This window comes from Babylonia areolata, chromosome 13, assembly GCF_041734735.1.
Source record: "Babylonia areolata isolate BAREFJ2019XMU chromosome 13, ASM4173473v1, whole genome shotgun sequence".
Taxonomy (NCBI): Eukaryota; Metazoa; Mollusca; class Gastropoda; order Neogastropoda; family Buccinidae; genus Babylonia; species Babylonia areolata.
Genome location: NC_134888.1, coordinates 39337413 through 39360658, shown reverse-complemented (window position 1 = coordinate 39360658; position 23246 = coordinate 39337413). Strand labels below are relative to the sequence as shown.

Genomic DNA, 23246 nt, shown 5'->3' with positions numbered 1-23246 from the left:
CATTTTTTTCTTCAGAAAATGAGTGTATGTGCTGCGGAAGATAGATGTGTTGACCACCTGTTGCAAGTAAAGAACGTGTAGTGTATTCATGAATGTGCTTGCCTTTGAATGAATAAAAAATACGTCAAGAGGAACGGGTTGTTTACATCTGTCACGCGGGTTTTTTGCATAATATTTCAAACTTAATGTACCATTTTTACTGATGATCAATGTTTTATTATCGCAACAAATGAATCATGATAGATCAGGTCTGTATGTACTGGATTTTAATCAGGTTTGTACTTATTTGTTTCTGACCACTTCTTGTTCAGACACATTGCCATGTCACAAAATAGCGCCGAAATTTTGGACGTTTTTAATAAATTTTCAACACATTTAAGACACAAGAAGAAACCGTATTCTCACAAAATTGTTGCAGACATTTCTCTAATGAATTGCAGTCCTAATAACATGTGAAACATTTGAATAATCATTGTAAATACATGTTTATACTGAATCAGACAGAGAGACCCCCATTTCCAACAAAGTTCTGGAGACTGACCCATTTTCATTTTCCAGGCAGTCTTTGCTCTTCATGACTATCTGATGCACTTCATTTTGCCACCTTCATACTCCAGACAGATACATTTTCTTCAAGTTCCCATGCTAAACTGACGTGTCTACTGCGCCAGGGTTCGTGAGTCACATTTGCAAATACCGCTTCATTTCCAAAGAAAAACATATATTTCATACCGTTCTTTTTACATCAAGACATGATGTTGGTCGATTTTGCCATCATCTGCCTTCCATGCTTTCTGAATTAATTGTCTGGACAGTGCTCCGACAATGTTCATTGAAACAAACCTGGCTAACAGGTATTGATATATTCATATACTACACGTTAATAAGCAGAGCATGAAGTATTTCCAAGTTGTCCATTGCGTAAAATGTCAACATGATTGTTCTTACGAACTAAATGATCCCGTGCTGCCTTCGTAAATTCACCTTTGCAGTCGGTATAATACCGATTTCATTCTTTATGAAATGTCAGGACTGGTAAGAAAATGTAAAACATTCATAAAATCAAATTTGCGTTTTCTACCAATTTAGTATAATGAAATTTTTGTTTCCTTTTTACCCCAAAGAATTATCTTATTTTCTGTACGATATCTGTCATCAGCCGCAGTGACCTACTAACGGAGGTATAGGACAACATCAGCGCGGCAGCAGTCAGCCACAAGTACTGTACCGCGCTAAACGCTTTCCTCTGGCGACCCCTTATACCGCGTTTGCGTAACTCTCACGACACAAACCAGTGACGAGGCAGAGAGAAGCATCACGTGACCTACACCAGTACTATACCACAATGCATTGCGGTGTAACAAAGGCACTGCGCCATCACTGTTGATGGAGACACGGAGAAGCTCGTGCCTCCAAATATAACGTATTCGTTGGCTAAAAACAAAAGGACTAACCAAGAGAAAGGTAAGTGGGAAAACTGTTGACGTCCTCCGCGTTCAGATATTGTCTGCTCGATGAGATGATAAGGTCTTTAACTCGTTATTTTAAAGAAATGTTTCGGTGGCATATCGTTCGCCTTGAGAAATGTACACGATCTCAATTTCTATCAGTTTATGCAACATTCGGCATCAAACTAGATATACCAGCCTGCACCACCAACATTTAAAAACTGAAACAATCAAGGCAGATATTTTATGAAGTTGTGGTAGTTTTGATTCATTGTGTGATTGTGTTTTTTTCTTCTTTTCCTCCACAGATTTTGAAAGGCGAAAAGGGGTGCTTGACGCTTGACAAACCAAAATGGCGTACACAGGTGACTCGAACGCGCCACTTCGCGATGTGAAAAGGATACAGTTCGGGATCCTTGGTCCAGAGGAAATTGTGAGTTACTGTTTAATTTCCTTTATAGAGGAGATTAAGCTATTTCGAAGAATGGATTAAGAATAAATGAATGAAATAACATCTTCTGATTTATTCAGTTCGTTTATCACTTTGTGTTGAAATGTTGAAAAAGTTTGGTAGGTCCCGCCCTTGTAAAGTTATATGCAGGTAGAAGATATCGGCTGACGTAACCGAATTTCATCAGTATTTGTGATCATGTTGCATAGCCTGTGATGCATATTTCTAAAAAAAAAATCTATTTCAGTGAATAGACAAACCTTCTGCACCTGTTTTTTTTTTGTGTGTGTGTGTGTGTGTGTGTGTGTGTGTGTTGACTGCTGTACACCTCAAACATGAAAAGAGCAAAGGGTATACAGCGGAGAACAAGTTTTAAACCAGAAAGTGCTGCTTGTCATAGTCACTAACGTGTGGGAAGAACAAACCACTGGCTTGTCAATTCAAAATGGCGACCACCATGACCACGTTTCTGTTGAATGCTGCCGTCGATATTTTTCACTCGTTTACAATATCACGATGTCTGTTTCACTATGAAACCACATGAATAAAAAAAATAGCTTATATAATCTGTCTATAACTTCAATTTCTCGTTAATATTCAGTTTCACTACACATAATTTACCTTGACCCACAAGTGCAGACTCCGGCAGATTAAAGTTTTGTTTATCTACTGAATATGGTTTTATTGGGAAATAATGCACGATAGGCTGTACAACATGATCACAAACATTGATTAAATTAGGTCACACCAGCTGTGGCTTCTGCAAATATGGACTGGTCCCACTGCTGGGTTTTTTTGTTTTTTTTGTTTTGTTTTCAAAGTTGTGAACTCGGCCATTGATGGGCTTTATAAGATTCGTGGCTTGGAACAGTAGACATGGTTCATTTCAGCTTCAGTCGTGTAATATTTTGTTCAGGAATACAGTAATTGTGTACTTAAGTCATATTACACACATGCAACAGAATGTAAAAGCAAGACAAATGCAACCAATCATGCAACATAAATGACTACAAAAGATTTGTTCATCATGTTAAAACAGACAGCATGAATGACTTTGTCACAGTTTGTGTATATAAATGTCTAACTCTGCCCCCATCTCTAGACTGGCGCCCCCCCCCCCCCCTCCCCGAAAAAAAGGGAAAGAAAACAGATAAACCATATATTGCCTCTTGAACCCTTTACAGATGAAGTATCATATCAGTAATTTTCATTTTTTACCCATTTTTCCACTGAAAATTGCAAAATGGATCATTTTTTAATGCATATATCTTAATAAGATCATGAATAAAAATTAAGCTAAAAGCAAGTATTATTTAAAAAAAAGTATTTTTTCTCTGTTCTAAAAGTATTTTCAATTTTATGCGCTTTGAAACATAGCAAATCTTGCGATTTGAAAACATACGCCTTTTCCGGAAAATTTCAAGAAGCTATATCTCATAAATTATTAAAGCTACAGCCTTGAAATTTTGCTTGGTTTGATATCTCATCAATATCTGTGTGCCTGTAAAGTTTAGTTCCTGTTGGATTACCTTTTGAAAATTACTGGTCCAACCTACTACTGCTGTACTAGTTTGTGGGAGATAATCTGTAGCCAGTGGAGGTTTTTGTTTGATCTGCCTGAGATGATTGTTTTGTAAGCAGTATCACTCAGTATCTGTGTGTACTTAAAATATGTAGCTTGAATCTGTGTAACTATTAGACCTGGTAATACATCAAATAATTTTGAGATTGAATGGCAACTATACTGATATTAATGGTAAGTTTGACAATTAAGCCTTATCAAATCCTTACCAAATCTTTTCGGTTCCAGCGACGGATGTCAGTGACAGAAGGTGGCATCAAGTACCCAGAGACCACAGAAGGAGGGCGACCAAAACTTGGTGGTCTAATGGACCCACGCCAGGGTGTGATTGATCGTGCATCAAGATGTCAGACGTGTGCTGGGAATATGACAGAGTGCCCTGGTCACTTTGGACACATTGAACTGGCCAAGCCAGTCTTCCATGTCGCTTTTCTTGTCAAGACTATCAAGATTCTACGATGTGTCTGCTTCTTCTGTTCCAAAATCCTTGTGGATCCAGAATCGCCCAAAATGAAAGATATTCTTGCAAAATCCAAAGGCTATCCCCAGAAAAGGTTAGCCCATGTGTACGACTTATGCAAGGGTCGCAAGGCTTGCGACGGAGGGGACGAAATGGACAAGAAGAAGGACGACACTACAGGAGAGCCCACTGATGAAAATGCTCCCAAAGGTCACGGTGGATGTGGTCGTTACCAACCAAAGCTGAGGCGAAATGGACTTGAGATGATCGCAGAATGGAAAAATATCAATGAAGAGTCACAGGAACGAAAGATGATTGTTTCAGCGGAGAGAGTCCTTGAGATCTTTAAACGCATCTCTGATGAGGAGAGCATGATGCTTGGCATGGATCCCAGGTATGCTCGACCTGATTGGATGATCATTACAGTATTCCCAGTGCCTCCTCTGCCAGTTCGACCTGCTGTTGTTATGTTCGGGTCAGCTAGAAATCAGGATGACTTGACACATAAACTGGCAGACATTGTCAAGGCCAACAATCAACTGCGACGTAATGAGCAGAATGGTGCTGCTGCTCACATCATCTTTGAAGACACAAAGATGCTTCAGTACCATTGCTCAACCCTGGTAGATAATGAAATGCCAGGCCTTCCAAGAGCTGTGCAGAAGTCAGGTCGACCGCTGAAATCTGTGAAGCAGAGACTGAAGGGTAAGGAAGGCCGAGTGCGTGGCAACTTGATGGGGAAACGTGTTGATTTCTCTGGCCGTACTGTTATCACCCCAGATCCCAATCTGCGGGTCGACCAAGTGGGAGTTCCTCGGTCCATTGCCCACAACCTCACTTTCCCTGAACTTGTGACGCCTTTCAACATTGACATGATGCAGGAACGTGTGCGTCGAGGAGCAAACCAGTACCCGGGGGCCAAGTACATCATCCGTGACAATGGGGAACGCATTGACCTTCGCTTTCACCCCAAAGCTAGTGATCTTCACCTGCAGATTGGGTACAAGGTGGAGCGCCACATGCAGGACAATGATGTGGTTATCTTCAACCGTCAACCCACACTCCACAAAATGAGTATGATGTGTCACAGAGTCAAGGTACTGCCATGGTCTACTTTTCGACTGAACCTCAGTGTGACCACTCCATACAATGCTGACTTTGATGGTGATGAAATGAACCTCCATCTTCCCCAGTCACTGGAAACTCGTGCAGAGATCATGAACCTGGCAGCTGTGCCCAGGATGATCATCACTCCCCAAGCCAACCGGCCTGTCATGGGTATTGTGCAGGACACGTTGACTGCTGTCCGCAAAATGACCAAGCGAGATGTCTTTCTGAGCAGGGTGAGTTTCATTTTTCTGTTTTCTTTATTAATTTATCATTTTATGTTTATGCATTGAATTTTTTTAAATTATTTTTTTTAGAACTTTTCAAGACTCACTTTCTCTCACTTCCCCTCATTCTGTCTCCTTGTCTCTATCTCCCTCTCTCTCTTAGTTTCTGGTGCATTCTGGTTGTCTTATTTTGTTATTATTGCGAGAGAAGGATGAACCTTAGGCATGTCGCCAACAGCTGTTGCTTCATTATTGATTGCCGATGTATTCAAAATCGGAAAAAAAAAATCCCCAATCCCATGCCACACTCTTCATCTGTCCCAATAATGAAAAGCCCATTTTCTTATCTGTTCTGTGTGTTCTGTGTTAATGGAACCAACTGTTGTGCCAAACATTATGGGTTGCTGAGATCCAGCTGAGAATCCATTCCAGCTGAGTCTGTTTTGATGAAATCAAGCTCCGGCGCTTTGAATTGAAAACAACACAAAAAATGAATCACTTCTGTTCCTTTGGAGCATACTGATGTTCCCAGGGCCATGGCCTGATGTGCCAATGTATGTTTTTCATACTAAACTAGTTGTAATGCTGAACACACACACACACACACACACACACACACATACACATACACTTTGAGTGGTATATGTGCGTACTTACACAACGTCCCCACCCGTCACACACACGAGTACACACACACACTTTTAATTTAACCTTCTTGTGCATGCACCTGTTCACACTTACTTTTGATCATAGGGGAGTTAACTTGATAATTTTAGTATTGTTATATATCTAAAATATAATTAGAGAAAAGGAAACTGTCAAATGGAAATATTATGTTCTGTTAATACTGATATGTAGGTGGCGGCAGTGAAAATTTAAATATTCATTACAATGACTGAAATGTGATTTTTGGCAAACAACATGTCAATACAAGAAAAAAAAAAAAAAAAAAAAAGAGTAAGTGAATATCTTGATTGGTTCTGGAGATACTCCATTTTAAAGATGTGATGATGCGTACATGTTGTTAGTACTTAATATTTTCACATTTTCACAGTCACACTGTACTGTCCATGAGGGTACTGTAATAAAAACTCATATACTTCTAAAAACCATATGATAATGGCATATTGCACCAGAAAAAAATAACACTTCAGCAGCAAAGAAATGGGAAAATATGCCTGTCAAAGTAGGGGGAAATAGAAAATCAAGACATGTCAATCTGCACAGAATAGCAACTTTGAAGGTCTACAGCACTGAAAAGAATTGACAGTTGCATTTCATAATAAAATATCTTGCAGAATACATCACAAAAAGTGCACTGATTTTTTTTCAGGCAGAATAATTAACTGAATTTTAAGTATCAGTCTCAAACTTTGAAAAATCTTCAATTTGACCAGCAGAAAAAAAGGGGTAGCATGCTGCAAAGATGAATATTTCAGTAACTGTCACAAGTAGGACCATGAAATTTTGTGTGTGTATTAAGTGAAATGTCAGCTTTCAAAATAAATTAAAAAATCAACCTTAAAACTTCCATCTATAGTTGGCAGAAAAGGAATGATACCTGATTTTCTCATAAATAAGGGTGCACGTTGTGGATGAGACTTCTTCAAAATTTTTGTTTTTGAAAAAATATTGAAGTTACAGCCACAATAAGTTACCAGTGGTCTTGGCTGATCAGCTTCTGCAAAATTACTGCAAATTTTTAAACAAATGCAACTTGAGAGCATTATACAGAATGGGTAAGTTGATGGGGCATTCCACAACAAAGGTTCCCAGGAGGGAGCAAATATTACTTGCTAGCAAAAATGACAGATATATGAATCTGTTTTCTTTCAGCTCTCTAGCTTTTTCTTTCATCCATGAACCCAGTCATGCATTTCATTGTAGAAGAACCACAATAGATAAGAAATAAAAGGTGGATGATGCATCTTTATTTCTTCACAAAATGGCATTCGATTCACAAGAGAGAAAATGCACTCCAAAAAATCTTTTTTTTGGCAGTCACAGGTTTCCTGGCATCAGCAATAACATGCTGCTCGCTACCTGAGTTGTTCATACTGGCCTTTTTGGATCATTGAATAGTTTTTGCATGCCCTTGCCATGAGCAGCCCTTTCTGCAACATGTTAGATACACAGATCAGCTCAAATCAAATCAATCAATCAAATCAAAAATCAAAAACACTTTATTAATCCACATGGAAATTAAGTTGTGCAATCACAGGCTCATTGTAAACACTGGCATAAAATCATGCGCAACATAAGAAGAGATTAAAACTAGTCAAATAAGAATTCCCAATAGCTGACGATATACTAACCCCCCCAACCCCCACACACACATACTCATGTTAAGACAATAGGGTATTGCACAACAATATTAACAAATGAAAACATCCAACAAAAAAAGGGTATAAGATTACTAAAAATGACATGCGCGCACACACGCACACACACATGCACACACACACACACACACACGTTAAGACCATAAGGTATTGTACAACAATACATAAATAAAAACATCAAGGGAATAAATCGTATATATAAGTAAAATGCACACACACACACACACACACACACACACACACAAACAACGTATGCATGCACATAACATATGTCACGCCAATAAGATTAGAACATTAACATTAAGATACATGAAATCCAAGTAAAATAAGAAAATATTTAAAAATCACTTCCGATCACACACACACAAAAATGCTTGCTTGCCCGTGCTCACCCGCTCAGTCCCACATGCACGCATAATGTCTGCTCCCATACACTCGTCTGCTGGTGAAGTTCAGGTGTTGCTGTGGCGAGGGGGCTTGGGGGGTGGGAGGGTTCACTTAGTGTATTGGATGTTTTGATTGTGTGCGCGAATGGCTGTAGGAATAAATGAATTAATGTATTGAGATGTTCTTGCGCGTGGAGCTCTAAACCTACCACTTATGTCTGACCTTCTGCTATTAATGTCATCATGTAGTGGGTGTCTTACGTCGGTCAAAATTGTTATTAGTCTGTCAGTCAGTTTTCTATTGTGCATGTCGCTAAAGGTATAAGAAAGAACAAAAGTTTTATTCAGTTTAAAACATACAACCAAAAACAGAGCTCTCAGTTTAATATATGTTTAGGATTTTGTCAATTTCGATGTGTTTTGAGTGGGAGGAAAACACTGTGATAACAGAATTATAAAATGGCATTCTAACAGGTAAGTATTCATTCAACAGCAACACAAAATTCACTGCACTGAACTATTTGGCTGCATTTACCTTTCACACAATCACTCATATTGCAGCAACAAATTACGCTTTGACAACTGAGGCTGAAGTTTTGGGGGTCTGTCCTTTCCAGTTGCTGCTTTGCCATCTACATGAACTATTCAACTTATGTGTCTTTGTTGCATGCGCTTATTTACTCAAATATTTCCACTTCAGGGTACTACATTTCATGATTGAGATGAATGTATTACTAAATGTCTTAGATATATATATGATTACTAAATATTGAATATTTTATTGTTAATATGCACATCATACTTAGTATCTTATTCTTTGATATATATTTTGTGTACTCACCTTTATTTATGTGTGTATGTGAGAATGCATGTCTTATATATATATATATATATATATATATATATATATATATATATATATATATCAAAGTGAATATTTCATTCACAATATGTGCATGGTATTTTGCATTTTATCATTTCATGAATTATCCCTTTGTTTCCTGTTTCATGCAGTCGAGATGCACAGCATATCATGGGTTACATGAACACACACACACATGCACACACACACACACACACACACACACACACACACACACACACACACACACACACACACACACTATACTCTTAATTGCTGGATCCCAGATAGTCTTATATAGTTTGACTGAACCTGATGTGCAGATTAGGCTATGGGTATTATTGTACTGATTTTCTTTTTACTAATTTTAGTTGTTTTTTTAAATTGGTTTTAATTTTTTTAAGAAACAGGATGTTGACTGCATTGTTCAAATGAATCATATATCTCTTCACATTACACTTTTTTCATACTCAGACATACATACACATACTCACAAGTATACATGTGCAAATGCAAACTTGCTCTCTCTCTCTCTCACTCACACACACACACACACACACACACACACACACACACCTACTCTGACAGGAAAGAAATGGGGAAGGGGGGATGACTGGAGGGAGGAGGTGAGGTGGTGGGTTATATCACTGTCAGCAGTCAGGGATTCTAAGCTGGAGCATGTGGTCAGTGATTTGGCTCAGTGCCAAGTTTGCCACAACCATTGACAACCCCCTCCCCTCTCCTTACCATTGGTGGGAGACACTCAGAGACAAGTGAGGGGAATGATTATACAACTCTCAGCAAATTATTAAAGTGAAGTTTGCAGAGGAGAGAGGGGGCTGTGGGGGTGGGGGTGGGGGGCGAGGGGGGGTTAGTATTAATTGGTGTTCTTGTTCTTTTGGGAATGTGAGAGCATAGTATCTATCTGTCTATACATTAATATAAAGTTTCACAGCTATGGAAGCAGAATGCAACTAGAATATCAGACTTTAGTGTGATGTTGAATGAAATGCTCATTTTATGGAAAAAGAAACCACATTACAATTTTTTACTCACTTTTTTAACACTCACCGAGTCTGTAGCAGACGACGCTAATGCTGTCCCGAGCACTTCCGGTTTTAGACCCAGGTAATATTTTGCTTACTAAAGCAAAAATCAATCAAATATTAGTAATTGGAATCCATGGGCTCCGTTTTAACATGTCCATTTTTCATTCTGTATCAATAGTTTTTGTGTGTTTTACTCAGAAAAAAATAAATCATGTTCCGATTGAAACACGGTGTCACGTTACGAAAACACTGATGAAATCGATCCAAGCTGCTCAGTTACTGACATCGATCAAAATCCTGATTCAAAGAATTTCAGCTCAATATTGTGCATGAAAGTGCTAAAGACATTCGTTTTCAAAAATAATATAAAACTTACCGATGAAACTTAATATTTTCTGGAGAAACAATGCCATTTTTGTGTTAGATGAAGTGCCGCTCTCCTGTGTCGAATGTTGATTGGGCCGACGCAACTGACGAAGAGGGGTACCTGTTTTTGAATCGCTTGAGCAAATTGTGCATGGATTAAAAATCTTAGTTTCGGATACCATTGAAATCAGCAGAAAATGCTCTTTACCGGTCATACAGTATCACGTAGGGTCAGATTTCTTTTTCGAACTGCGCGAGGCGTTGAAAGATAGCCGAAAAATTCCCGTAAGTTTGCGCTCAGATCTAACTACCCTACTTCGCCCAAGGTTTGGAAAAAAACACGAAAGTTCTCCTTGAACTTTCACCTTTCACGGCTCCCAGTTTTTCGAACAATGGAAAACAACGGATGCGATTTTTACCACTATGTGGTTGAAACTAACTGTGTCGCGCTCAGAAAGACGCCGGCCGTCATTGAACAAGGATCGCTATTTCGCGTTACAGTACACTTCTTTTTCTTCCATCCGCGAACTCATTCACGCATTGCATAAAGCAAACACAATAAAAATTAAAAATATGGATGATAAATAATTATTTCAGTTGGATAGTTTTTCACAAAATGAAATCAAATTTGAGAAAATGCACTTCAGAATTAGTCAATTTTTTAGGTGTTCATAGGTTACCCGGCATCGGCCATGGGGGCTGCCGCTACCTACTGATAGGACAAGTTTGAAGTAGCTTCTTTTGACCATTAAAAAAAAAAAAAAAGTTATGGTGTGATTTTCAACCTTTGCATTGCTTGCTTGTTTTTGTTCGCATGCTTTTCTGAAACTGATTTTTACAAAAAAAGAAGATAAAATATGAATGGCAGTGTTCTGTATGATGCACCATTGCCTGGACCAAATATTTACATCTTACAGTATTAGGCAAATTACATGTACTTTATAGTCTTTTGCCAAAATTAAAAAGAAAAAAGAAAACAGGGGGAGGGGGAGAAATGCAAGAATTAAACTGTAAAAAAAATTCCATTGAAAAAAAAAAAAAGGAATAGGAAAAATGGGGAAAAAAAAGAAAAAAATCAACTTATGGTTTTTAGTGTTAGTGGATAGATTCACACTCAACTGGCTGTTGGGTTTAAATCCTAGTTCTTCACAAAAAAGCAATTCTGATGTTGAAAACAACTGACCATGCTTGATCAGGTTGCTGCTAGAAATCATCTTCCCAATTTCCGGGCGACATACCTTTTTTCAACAAACAGCTTCGTCCAAGTCAATATCCAGATCACTCTCAGCCTTATTTGGCTGCTCATTCAAAGTCTTGTGCAGTGTATCCCTCAAGATCTCATTTTTCTCCAGCACTCCCTTGTACAATAGGACGCCAAAAATTGAGGCTGGTCATTTTTAGAATGCTGCTTCACTTTAAACGTTTATTATATTTTCTGAACAAGTTTTTTGACAGGCACTTTTTTTCCAGCTGGAAGTAGAAATGACAGAAATCAAAACTGAAATCACATTCTCACTAAATGTGAGTTCCTGTGGTAAACATGGCGGCCCCAACAGTTGCTGCTGTGGGTGCTGGTGGGCGCTCGATCATCGATGTCACGGCTCTTTGAGTTTTTACCGGGTGCTTTTGCCTCTTATTTATTGTGTGTGTGTGTGGTAAATTTTGTGAGAATAATTTGTTGGTCTTTTTTTTGCATGTTGTTGGTGGACTTCCTGCTTTTATTTATTTTCTTTTTCTCTCATTAATTACTGTGAGTCAGTGTAAACACCACAATACACTTGGTTGTCTGCTATCTCCCCGCACTTCTCCCTATATTGAAAAGAATCATGGTTTTGGTCGTTTACAGGCTCAGATGATGCACCTGCTGATGTTTCTGCCCACGTGGGATGGACGCATGCCTCAGCCAGCCATTCTGAAACCAGAACCCATGTGGACGGGCAAGCAGCTCTTCTCCCTTGTCATTCCTGGTCGAGTCAATGTGATTCGTACTCACAGCACTCATCCAGATCGTGAGGATGCTGGTCCCTACAAATGGATTTCTCCCGGGGACACCAAGGTGCTGATTGAGGATGGAGAGCTGATCAGTGGCATCTTGTGCAAGAAGACGCTGGGAACTTCAGCAGGCTCCCTTGTGCACATTGTCTTCATGGAGATGGGCTTTGAGGTAGCTGGAGAGCTGTATGGCAACATTCAGACGGTGGTCAACAACTGGCTTCTGATTGAGGGTCACAGTATTGGCATTGGGGACACTATTGCCGACCAGCAGACGTACCATGAGATCCAGGAAACCATCCGAAAAGCCAAAGCTGACGTGATTGAGGTCATAGAGAAAGCTCACAACGATGAACTTGAGCCAACCCCTGGTAACACTTTGCGTCAGACGTTTGAGAACCAGGTGAATCGCATCTTGAACGATGCTCGTGACAAAACTGGAAGCAAGGCTCAGAAATCATTGTCAGAATTCAACAACTTCAAGGCTATGGTGGTGGCAGGCTCCAAGGGGTCGAAAATCAACATTTCACAGGTTATTGCCTGTGTGGGTCAACAGAACGTGGAAGGTAAACGTATCCCATTTGGCTTCCGCTATCGGACCCTGCCTCACTTCATCAAGGATGACTATGGTCCTGAATCCAGAGGGTTTGTGGAGAACTCTTACCTTGCTGGTCTGACCCCTTCAGAGTTCTACTTTCATGCCATGGGAGGTCGTGAGGGTCTCATTGATACTGCTGTCAAGACAGCTGAAACTGGATACATCCAGCGTCGTCTCATCAAAGCTATGGAGAGCGTGATGGTGAAGTATGATGGGACAGTCCGTAACCAGGTTGAACAGCTTGTCCAGCTTCGTTATGGTGAAGATGGGCTTGATGCCTGCCATGTGGAGTTCCAGGGGCTTCCCACACTGAAGCCCTCTACACGAGCTTTTGAGCGACAGTTCAGGTTTGACCCCACTGATGAGAGGATGATGAAGCGTTGTCTCAAAGAAGAAGTCATCAAAAACTTGAGAGGAGAACACCAGCTTATTGAAGAACTGGAGGCTGAGTGGGTGCAGCTTTGTGCAGATCGCGACAGTGCCAGACAAGTGTTTTCCACAGGTGATGCTCGCATTGTGCTTCCCTGCAATTTGCAGCGCATGATCTGGAACGCTCAGAAGATTTTCCGCATTGACAAACGCAAACCAACAGACCTTGATCCAATCAATGTTGTGACTGGTGTTCGTGACCTGTGTCATCGCCTGACTATTGTGGAGGGAGAGGACATGATCAGTAAGCAAGCCAACGAAAATGCTACTTTGCTCATGAAGTGTCTAATTCGTTCCACGTTGTGTGCAAAGCGAGTGGCTGAAGAGCATCGTTTGTCTGAGGATGCTTTCAACTGGCTCCTGGGTGAAATTGAAACTCGCTTCCAGCAAGCTCAGGCGCATCCAGGAGAAATGGTGGGAGCTCTTGCCGCTCAGTCTCTGGGAGAACCTGCCACTCAGATGACACTGAACACTTTCCATTATGCTGGTGTGTCTGCCAAGAACGTTACACTGGGTGTTCCCAGGTTGAAAGAGATCATCAACATCTCCAAAAAGCCGAAGACACCTTCCCTGACAGTCTATCTCACAGGGCAAGCAGCCAGAGATGCAGAGAAGGCCAAGGATGTGTTGTGTCGACTTGAACACACCACACTGCGGAAAGTAACAGCCAACACAGCCATCTACTATGACCCAGATCCAATGAACACTGTGATCATTGAAGACCAAGAGTGGGTTTCGATCTACTATGAGATGCCAGATTTTGATGCTTCACGCATTTCACCATGGCTGCTCCGCATTGAGCTTGACCGTAAACGCATGACTGATAAAAAGCTAACTATGGAGCAGATCTCGGAAAAAATCACAGCTGGATTTGGTGATGACCTCAACTGCATCTTCAATGACGACAATGCAGAGAAGCTTGTTCTGCGCATACGTATCATGAACTCTGATGAAAACAAGATGCAAGACGACGAAGAGATTGTGGACAAGATGGAAGATGATGTTTTCCTGCGTTGCATTGAGTCAAATCTCTTGTCTGACATGACTCTGCAGGGAATTGAAGCCATCGCAAAGGTCTACATGCATCTGCCAACCACAGATGACAAGAAGAGAATTCACATTACTGACGAGGGAGAGTTCAAGGCCATTGCTGAATGGATCCTGGAGACAGATGGATCCAGTTTGATGAAAGTTCTGAGTGAGAGGGATGTGGATCCTGTCAGGACCTACACTAATGACATTGTGGAGGTGTTTGCCACCTTGGGTATTGAAGCAGTACGTAAAGCTATTGAGCGCGAGATGGTTCATGTGATCTCCTTTGATGGCTCCTATGTCAACTACCGTCATCTGGCTCTGCTTTGTGATGTGATGACAGCCAAGGGCCATCTCATGGCCATCACACGTCACGGCATCAACAGACAGGAAACAGGTGCCCTGGCAAGATGTTCCTTTGAAGAGACTGTAGACATTCTCATGGAGGCATCTTCACATGCTGAAATTGACCCAATGAAAGGTGTGTCGGAAAATATCATGCTGGGACAGCTTGCAAAGATCGGCACAGGTTGTTTCGATCTTCTGCTTGACGCAGAAAAATGCAAGTATGGTATGGAGATTCCAACTGGCCCGGGCATCATGGCAGGTGCAGGCACAGGAATGTTCTTTGGGACAGGTAGCAGTCCGACAAGTGCCTTGTCTCCTCAGATGACGCCGTGGACCACGGGAGCCACCCCTGGCTATGCCGCCGCATGGTCGCCAGGTGTGGGCAGTGGAATGACTCCAGGAGCTGCTGGGTTCTCTCCATCCGCTGCTAGTGAAAGTGGCTACTCCCCTGGCTACTCCCCTGCCTGGTCCCCCCAGCCTGGCTCTCCCAGCTCTCCATCATCTCCATACATTCCGTCCCCACACGGAGCAATGTCACCAAGCTACTCGCCAGCATCGCCATCCTACATGCCGAGCTCGCCAGCTGTGACGCCTCAGAGCCCTGGCTACTCTCCCACTTCCCCGTCCTACTCACCATCCAGTCCTGGCTATTCCCCCACTTCCCCCAAGTACTCCCCCACATCCCCCAGCTACTCTCCCACCTCACCAAGCTACTCGCCAACAAGCCCCAGCTACTCCCCCACCAGCCCCAGCTATTCACCCACCAGCCCCAGCTACTCGCCAACGAGTCCAAGCTACTCCCCTACCAGCCCAAGCTATTCCCCAACATCTCCTTCTTACTCGCCTACCAGTCCGAGTTACAGTCCCACATCACCTTCTTACTCACCCACCAGCCCGAGCTACTCACCCACCAGCCCGAGCTACTCCCCGACCAGCCCAAGCTACTCCCCGACCAGCCCAAGCTACTCTCCGACCAGTCCCAGCTACTCCCCAACCAGCCCAAGCTACTCCCCGACCAGTCCGAGCTACTCGCCAAGCTCGCCAAACTACTCTCCCTCTTCCCCCTCCTACTCTCCCACCAGCCCCAGCTACAGCCCCACAAGCCCCAGTTACAGCCCAGCCTCGCCGTCCTACAGCCCCAGCTCTCCTAGTTACTCCCCTGCCAGCCCCAGCTATTCTCCCAGCAGCCCCAGCTATTCCCCGAGCAGTCCCAAATATTCTCCTTCCAGCCCCAACTACAGCCCGACCAGCCCATCCTATTCTCCCAGCTCTCCCCAGTACAGCCCGTCCTCCCCCAAGTACTCCCCAGCCAGCCCCAGCTACTCCCCAAGCAGCCCCAAATACTCTCCAACCTCGCCCACGTACAGCCCGGCTTCACCGCGGTACAGCCCGGCTTCTCCAGAGTACAGCCCCAGCTCTCCACAGTACAGCCCCAGCTCACCCCAGTACAGCCCCAGCTCACCCCAGTATTCCCCGGCATCCCCCTCCTACTCGCCATCGTCGCCGTCAAAGTATTCCCCAGCCAGTCCAAGCTACTCGCCCAGCAGTCCGAACTACAGCCCCACCAGTCCAACCTACACTCCTACCAGTCCTCGCTACTCCCCAACCAGTCCAACCTACAGCCCATCCACTCCTAGCTACAGCCCAGCCACCCCAACCTACGATGAGGATCAGCAGAGAAAGAAGAAAAAGTGAAGGCGTGGCTATGGGAAGTGACGGACTTACGTTGTGGAGGAAGAAACTGTTTTATCAGTGGTCTGAGTGTGTTGGACATGTTGAGAAGTGTAAATACGTGATTTGGTTTTGGACTTTTCATTGCTTTGGCAGTGTGATTTTCAATGTGTGATTATATTGATGCTCAGAAAGCATTATGTAAAATATTACTAAAGACATCAGTTTTGTCTCTTTTCGGTTTTCCAGTTGGCCAGAGTTGGTTGTGTTTTTCTTGGAAGAGGGGATGCAGAAAGCATAGGGCCACTGCCAAATGTGGTCTGTTTTGATGTTTTGATTGGTGTTTGATTTTGGAAACTTGAAGTTGCTCTTTTCAGTAGGCAAAGTAATGATGGCAACATAAGATGGTGGAAGGGAATGATTTGGAATCAGAAAATTATTTTGTTAAATGTGGATAACAGTGTTTGGATCTTACAGAGCACTTCCACATTCTGTTAAGATGTTTTAACCAATCTTTGAATTTGGAAATTTGAAGTTGATCTTTTCAGATGAAACCAGTAGCAATAGTGAAATCAGATGATGGAAAGGAATGGTCTGCAATCAAGTGATTTAGTTGAATGATAAGTAACAGAACTTTAATCTTGATATACAGATTGTTGCTGTGGATAAACTGAACATGAACGTTACATTTACTTATATGGTTATTGCCGTGGATAGGCTTATTATTTATGATTCAAAATATTTGTTTCGGTTTACACACTTGATGTGCTGAATTTCCTCTTGTGGTGACCAGTCGCACATATACACGCACCGTACAAAATGTTGCATTGACCTGAAGGATTTAGGTTGTTGAACTGATGAGTTTTTTTGTTGTTAGTTTTGTTGAAATATATTAAAATATGATATTATTTAGCTAATAGGCGGGGTTTTTTTTGCTTTCCCATCATCTGCTGCACTGTTTTATGTTAGTCATTTTGAGTCCTCCATACACAACCACACTGGGTTCATTTGTCGCAGTTGCTGCAACGGCAGTCCACAAGGAATTATGTCACTTGGAGGCCACACACCAGAGCACATACACTGCTGTGGAGTCACTTTGGTGGTTCTTTCTTTGATTTAACATCTTTTCACTTTGACTGGTTGTGTTTAGTAGTGCTGTTCTGATTTAATGTACATAGGACACCTACTAAACCTACTACTGATGACAATAAAGGCTTAGTTGTGGAGCTAGACTGAGTGAATGTCTCCCCCAGGTTGGAGACCTCCACCATGTCGCAGTAGAATCATAAACATTGGGTTAACCCATTCAGCCATGAGGAGTTCGCAGTCTTTGCAGGCTTCCTTGTCATATTTATGCGGAAAAAACAAATTATACTGTTTTCCTACAAATTGCATGTGGGCCCATCCAGAAATATTGCAGAAGTTACCTCCCTTTCTTTGTGGCTTATACACTTGTGTAGGAACATGAAAGCCAGTTTATCAAGACAAATTTTCATGCCAGAGCAATGCTTGGGCTCAGTTAGTTTATATTGCTTTGAACTTTTTTTTTTTTTTTTTTTTTTTTTTTTTAAACTGATGTACATTTGTGTTGGAAAATTGTATCAGTCATACCATTTTTTGTCATTCATCATTGGTCCATGGTGTTGCCTGATATACTTTGTATGCATAAATTTGAATTGGGATTAATAAATGTTTTATGATTACAGACTTCATGAACAGAGGTGGTTTTTGTTGTGTTTTTTATTTTGGTGATGTGTTCAGATTTCCCACTTCCTGCATTGAACATCCCATCCCTTCCCCCTCTCCAAAGTGGTGACATAAAATCTCTTCCACCTTGGTGAAAGATTGAGCAGCAGACTAAAATAAGAGACTCTTTATGTCTTTGAAACTGTAGTCTTTGGTCTTTGATTTGATGGGTTTTTTTTGGGGGGGTGGGGGTGTGTGTGGGGGGTATTCTTCAAGTAATCCTTCATGACACAAATGCCTGAAGTTGAAAATCAATGAATTGATGACAGAGATGTTTGAAAGTTCTGTGGCTACCCAGGAAGTTGGAAGTAAGATGATGTGAAAATGTTTTTAGCTTCCCTTCAGGATGTTATGTCATTCCACTTCCCTTCATTTTCAGATTCTGGAATTGCTGTGGAAAGATGCTTCAAAAAAGAAGAAAAAAAAAAGAAAAGAAAAAAAGAGAAGAAACTTTTTGTTTGTTCTTGATCCTTTAGAATCAGAAGTACATATTATCCTGCTTAACTTGTCTTTAACTTAGATCTCTTTTGGCCTGTAACTAAATTCTCTGCCATTGCTTAAACCATTGTTTAAAAAAAAGTTTTTTTGGGCTGGGTTGGGGGAGGGGTGTGTGTGTGTGAAACAAAGTAGGTGGCCTGGTGCTTCACATTGTCACTAGCTTTTGATCTGTCACACTGGAGGTGGGAAATGAGAAGCTTGCAACAAGCGAAAGCACCATGATTCCAGATTCCTTACGTCAATCCCTGTTATAAATTTATTGTGCTTAGCATCCTTGCCCTCAGGAAATTCTGTGCTAGAAATTTCCCCTCTTTACTGTCATTCTATTTCTGCTGGTTTTCTTCCTTCACTGTTGTCTCCTTTTTCTGCCTTCCCAGTCCATTCCCCTTTCTTTTTTTGAGCAAGCCTTGACACTTTTTTCTCTTTTCGCAGTCTGTGATGTAGTGTCTGTGCTGTTTTGCTCTGGCAATTAAGTAGTGAGATGTAAACACTGGGATGGGCACTAGCTGTCCATTCTGCAGTGTTATTTGTCTGTCTGGCCTTTTTTGTGTATTTTTCGTTTTGTTTTATTTAAGTAATGTTATTTCCTTTTTTACGATTTTTTTGTAATCTGGGGATGATAAATTACGTGGAATGGCTGACGTCCCCAGCATGGCCTGATCTTATTTCCCCTAAGGAGCTGAATGGTTAGGATAGGTTAGGATATTGTGTCATGAACTCAGTTTTGTAGGTTTATCTTGATATATGTTTTGTGTGTGTATGTTACAGTTCAGTGTTGATGTGGTTGAGCATTGCTTGGTTTGACAGACCTGATATGGCCTTGTGCGGTCAGCTGGACCATAAGCAACAGTTCAGTTCAATTCAATCTTATTGTGCTCTAATAGAATCACAAACCATATATGAGGATTATATCCATGGTTAAGGAAGAAATTGGTTTTGCATCCCTCGCTTGTTTCCACAGTATTGAAGGAAAATTTGAAATAATGGCTTAACTCTGACTTGCTTGAGGAGAGAGAGATATATATATATAATTATATGGAAAAGAGACAATTGCCTTTTGTGTTTGTTGACTATATGACACAAATGAAACACCTGAAATGAAAAAAAAACCCAATTGTTTGGGTGCTTCTGATTGTGTGTGTGTGTGTGTGTGTGTGTGTGTGTGTGTGTAATGTATTTTGTATTATGTGTGAAAATTTCTCATTTGGTAATAAAAACAAGTCTCAGATTATAAAAGTCTTGATTGACTGGTCTGGCATTGCAACAAAAGCAAATAGATGGCCATTTCAACATTAGGGACTCCAGCTTCAAGTTAAAATGTTGAATTATTGGAGGCAGTTGGTAATTCATGTAAATATCCACTTTAAGATTCATGAAGACAACATGGACTTCTGTAACAGAATATAGTGAATATGAATTGAAACACAGGAACAGTTGAAATACAGATCACTATGAATTTCAAGGTGGTGTCAAAATGTACGGACTGATCCATCATTTTACAAGTTAGCATTTATGTGAAAGACCATTTTACCTGCAATGCAGGCAGCTGTACTCATTTTTGGCGGTGTGGTTGCTGAGTATGTTCTTGTTTCGAAAACCCATTGAACACTAAGTGTTAACATCCATGGTTTATCTTTTGCATGCATATTCACAAAGCCCAATGGGGATTCAGGTTCTGGCTGGTCTGCACATACATGTATGTTGACCCAGGAGTTGCGTTGTGAATGCGCATGTGTGCACGCACACATACATAAAGATAACTGAGAGGAAGCAGAACTTGATAGGCACACACACAACACACACAAAGCAAGAAGAAGACAAAAAAGAAAGAAAAAAAGGTTAGGTGTACAGTTGATGAGTACGCCAACAAAACAACTATTTTATCTCTAGCATCTGTGGTTGCCAACATGTAATTTTGAGCACAGTGGAAGCTTCCAGCTTGTTGATCGCCTAGATAGGATGTAATATGTGTGTGTGTTCGAGCTCGCAAACCCAGTTGTACACAAAAACGACTGATCTCAACAAAAAATAAAATTCTTAAAAAAATATTTGACCACTCCCACCATCATGCTTCAATCCACAGAACACACTCAGCAGCTCCCGTCCCCCTTTCTCCACCTGGTGCCCCCCCCCCCCCTCCCCGTGGCCTCACACGTACGCATCAACAAAGGCCATTGTATGTCATCAGACTGTTACTAGCACCCATATAAATCGTCACAAGCTGACAAGAGCGTGAGGTGATGAGGTTCGGAAACAAAAGCCCCACCCCGAGGGAGTTGTAAGTGTTCACAAAAAAAGTTGTGTTTCTAGGCAATAGTAATTAGTTAAGAAAAACCTGTGTGGGTTCATGTAAGAGTTACATATTTCGTGTCATACAAAATAATGAAAAATGTTTGGCAGTGTTCTCACAATCAATAACTATGGCCATACAAACGATAAAGAGCGGTAACTCTCCATGAACAACTTCCGACTCGATGCTGCTTTTGCTGCCAATTTAGCAAGCACACACAGGTACATAAAAAGGCACATTGGAGCAAACCCAGACACTTCCTCGAAAAATGCAACCTTCGGGCCTGTCCTTGTACCAATCATTTGGCATATGCACGCAGCAGCAATGAATGAAGAAATGTGCAAAGACGAAATAAATAGCTTTTTATTTAAGACTGGCACAGCCTTTTAATCCTTAATATGCTACGCAGAATATACAGACAATGCAGAACAAACACATGGTTGACTAGTGTATGTGACCAGAAATTAAAAAAAACAACAACCTAGGCTTAGAGAATAAACAATAAATGATTTAAGTGGTAACTCGCCATGTACAAGGTACACAACTTCAAGTCAATGTTGCTTATGCTACCAGTTCAGCCAGCGTAAGGAACAGTGGAACAAACCCAGACATGCCCTCAAAAAAGAAGCTCCGGGCCTGTCCTTTTACCAATCGTTCGACATGTGCACACAGCAGCAATGATAGACGAAATGTGCAAAAACAAATGAGCTTTTTGTTCAAGACTGCTATCAGGTGAATGTTGTATTGTATTACTCTTTTTCGTCACAACAGCTCTCCCCATGGAGAGCGTCGCTACGCTGAGAGCGCCACCCACTTAAAAAAACAACAACAAAACAACAACAACAACAAAAAAAACCCAGCAATTTTATTTGTTTTCCTATCGAGCTGGATTTTTCTACAGAATTTTGCCAGGGACAACCCCTTTGTTGCCGTGGGTTCTTGCCGTGGGTTCACCCGAATGACTGGCGTCCAGACCGGCCACCACTCAAGGTCTTGTGGAAGGTGAAAAAATACTGGCGACGATGCGATTCGAACTAGTGCGCTGCAGTGCATTGCATGAGTGAAATTGAGAAGTCGAATGATGATTGGTTTGCAGACACTTACATATGTACCACCAGCCTTGTCAGCAGTCCACACACGTGGAAAACGAGCGAAGCGCGTAAGGACGCCAAAATACTGACACAAACTTGGTTCGCTGGACTTTGGCGTCGGTTTTAATTAAAAGTAGAAGCAGTTTGTGGATTTTTCTTTCCCTCCAAACACAATGGCGAGGAATCAGATTGTCAGCAGTTGACAGCAACCTGTGGGGGAGAGGCGAGAGAGGAACGGGGCGGAGGGGATGACGACGTTTGAGGACTGTCACAACGACGAGGGTCTGTCGTGGGTGATCTGTCCTTACCCCGAGGATCTGTCCCAAGAGGTGCAGCAGGCAAGAAGACACTAACGACACTCTGGCTATGGCCAGCCAGGTGACCGACATGGACACTGGAGATGTGGAGTCCCTGGCTTGTTTCGTTGATAACATCCTCCTTGGAGAACCCTCCCTCCCGTCTGAAGACACCCTCAACCCCATCCGGACCAAGATATTGAAAGGACACAGTTTTCACGAAGTACGAGGGCCGGGGCCATCCAAACACCCATGAACTGGTACTACAGCTACCATGAACTGGTACTACAACTACCATGAACTGGTGCTACAACTACCGTGAACTGGTGCTACAGGATGACTTTTGGCAACCAAGACTACCATGAACTGGTACTACAACTACCATGAACTGGTGCTACAACTACCGTGAACTGGTGCTACAGGATGACTTTTGGCAACCAAGACTGCCATGAACTGGTACTTCAACTACCATGAACTGGTACTACAACTACCATGAACTGGTGCTACAACTACCGTGAACTGGTGCTACAGGATGACTTTTGCCCACCAGGACTACCATGAACTGGTACTACAGGATGACTTTTGCCCACCAGGACTACCATGAACTGGTATACTACAGGATGACTTTTGCCCACCAGGACTACCATGAACTGGTATACTACAGGATGACTTTTGCCCACCAGGACTACCATGAACTGGTATACTACAGGATGAATTTTGCCCACCAAGCCAAGACTATCAGCAGGTTGCAGAACAAGACCGGCAGTTAGTTCTAGTGGGGCGTGGACCGGATGTTCTGGGCCATAGCTTTCGGTGGGCGGATGGCTGTTTCCTCCTTCTCTTGTGGCGGTGGCCGTGCTGGTGTGCATCATTGAGGGCAAGGCGAGACTCGAACTGTTCGGGGGTATCACCACGACTTGGTGGAGTTGGTGCTCGTGAAACTGAAACTAGTCAAGGTCCCGGGTTCGAATCTCG

At 42.0% G+C, this 23246-nt stretch overlaps 1 protein-coding gene across 1 annotated transcript; it reads left to right on the top strand.

Annotated features, from left to right (window-relative positions):
* Window positions 1-1333: 1333 nt before the first annotated feature.
* On the top strand, window positions 1334-19731 carry LOC143289267 (DNA-directed RNA polymerase II subunit RPB1-like). Its single transcript, XM_076598265.1, has 4 exons — window positions 1334-1464; window positions 1757-1881; window positions 3710-5284; window positions 12127-19731. The coding sequence occupies exons 2-4, from the start codon at window positions 1801-1803 to the stop codon at window positions 16372-16374; spliced, it is 5904 nt and encodes a 1967-aa protein (XP_076454380.1). The 5' UTR covers window positions 1334-1464; window positions 1757-1800; the 3' UTR covers window positions 16375-19731.
* The last annotated feature ends 3515 nt before the right edge of the window (window positions 19732-23246 follow it).

Coding starts and splice junctions, on each gene's coding strand:
- LOC143289267 (XM_076598265.1), top strand. CDS start 1,801: ATGGCGTACACAGGTGACTCGAACGCGCCACTTCGCGATGTGAAAAGG. Junction 1,882..3,709: donor TCCTTGGTCCAGAGGAAATT/GTGAGTTACTGT, acceptor TTTCGGTTCCAG/CGACGGATGTCAGTGACAGA. Junction 5,285..12,126: donor GAGATGTCTTTCTGAGCAGG/GTGAGTTTCATT, acceptor GGTCGTTTACAG/GCTCAGATGATGCACCTGCT.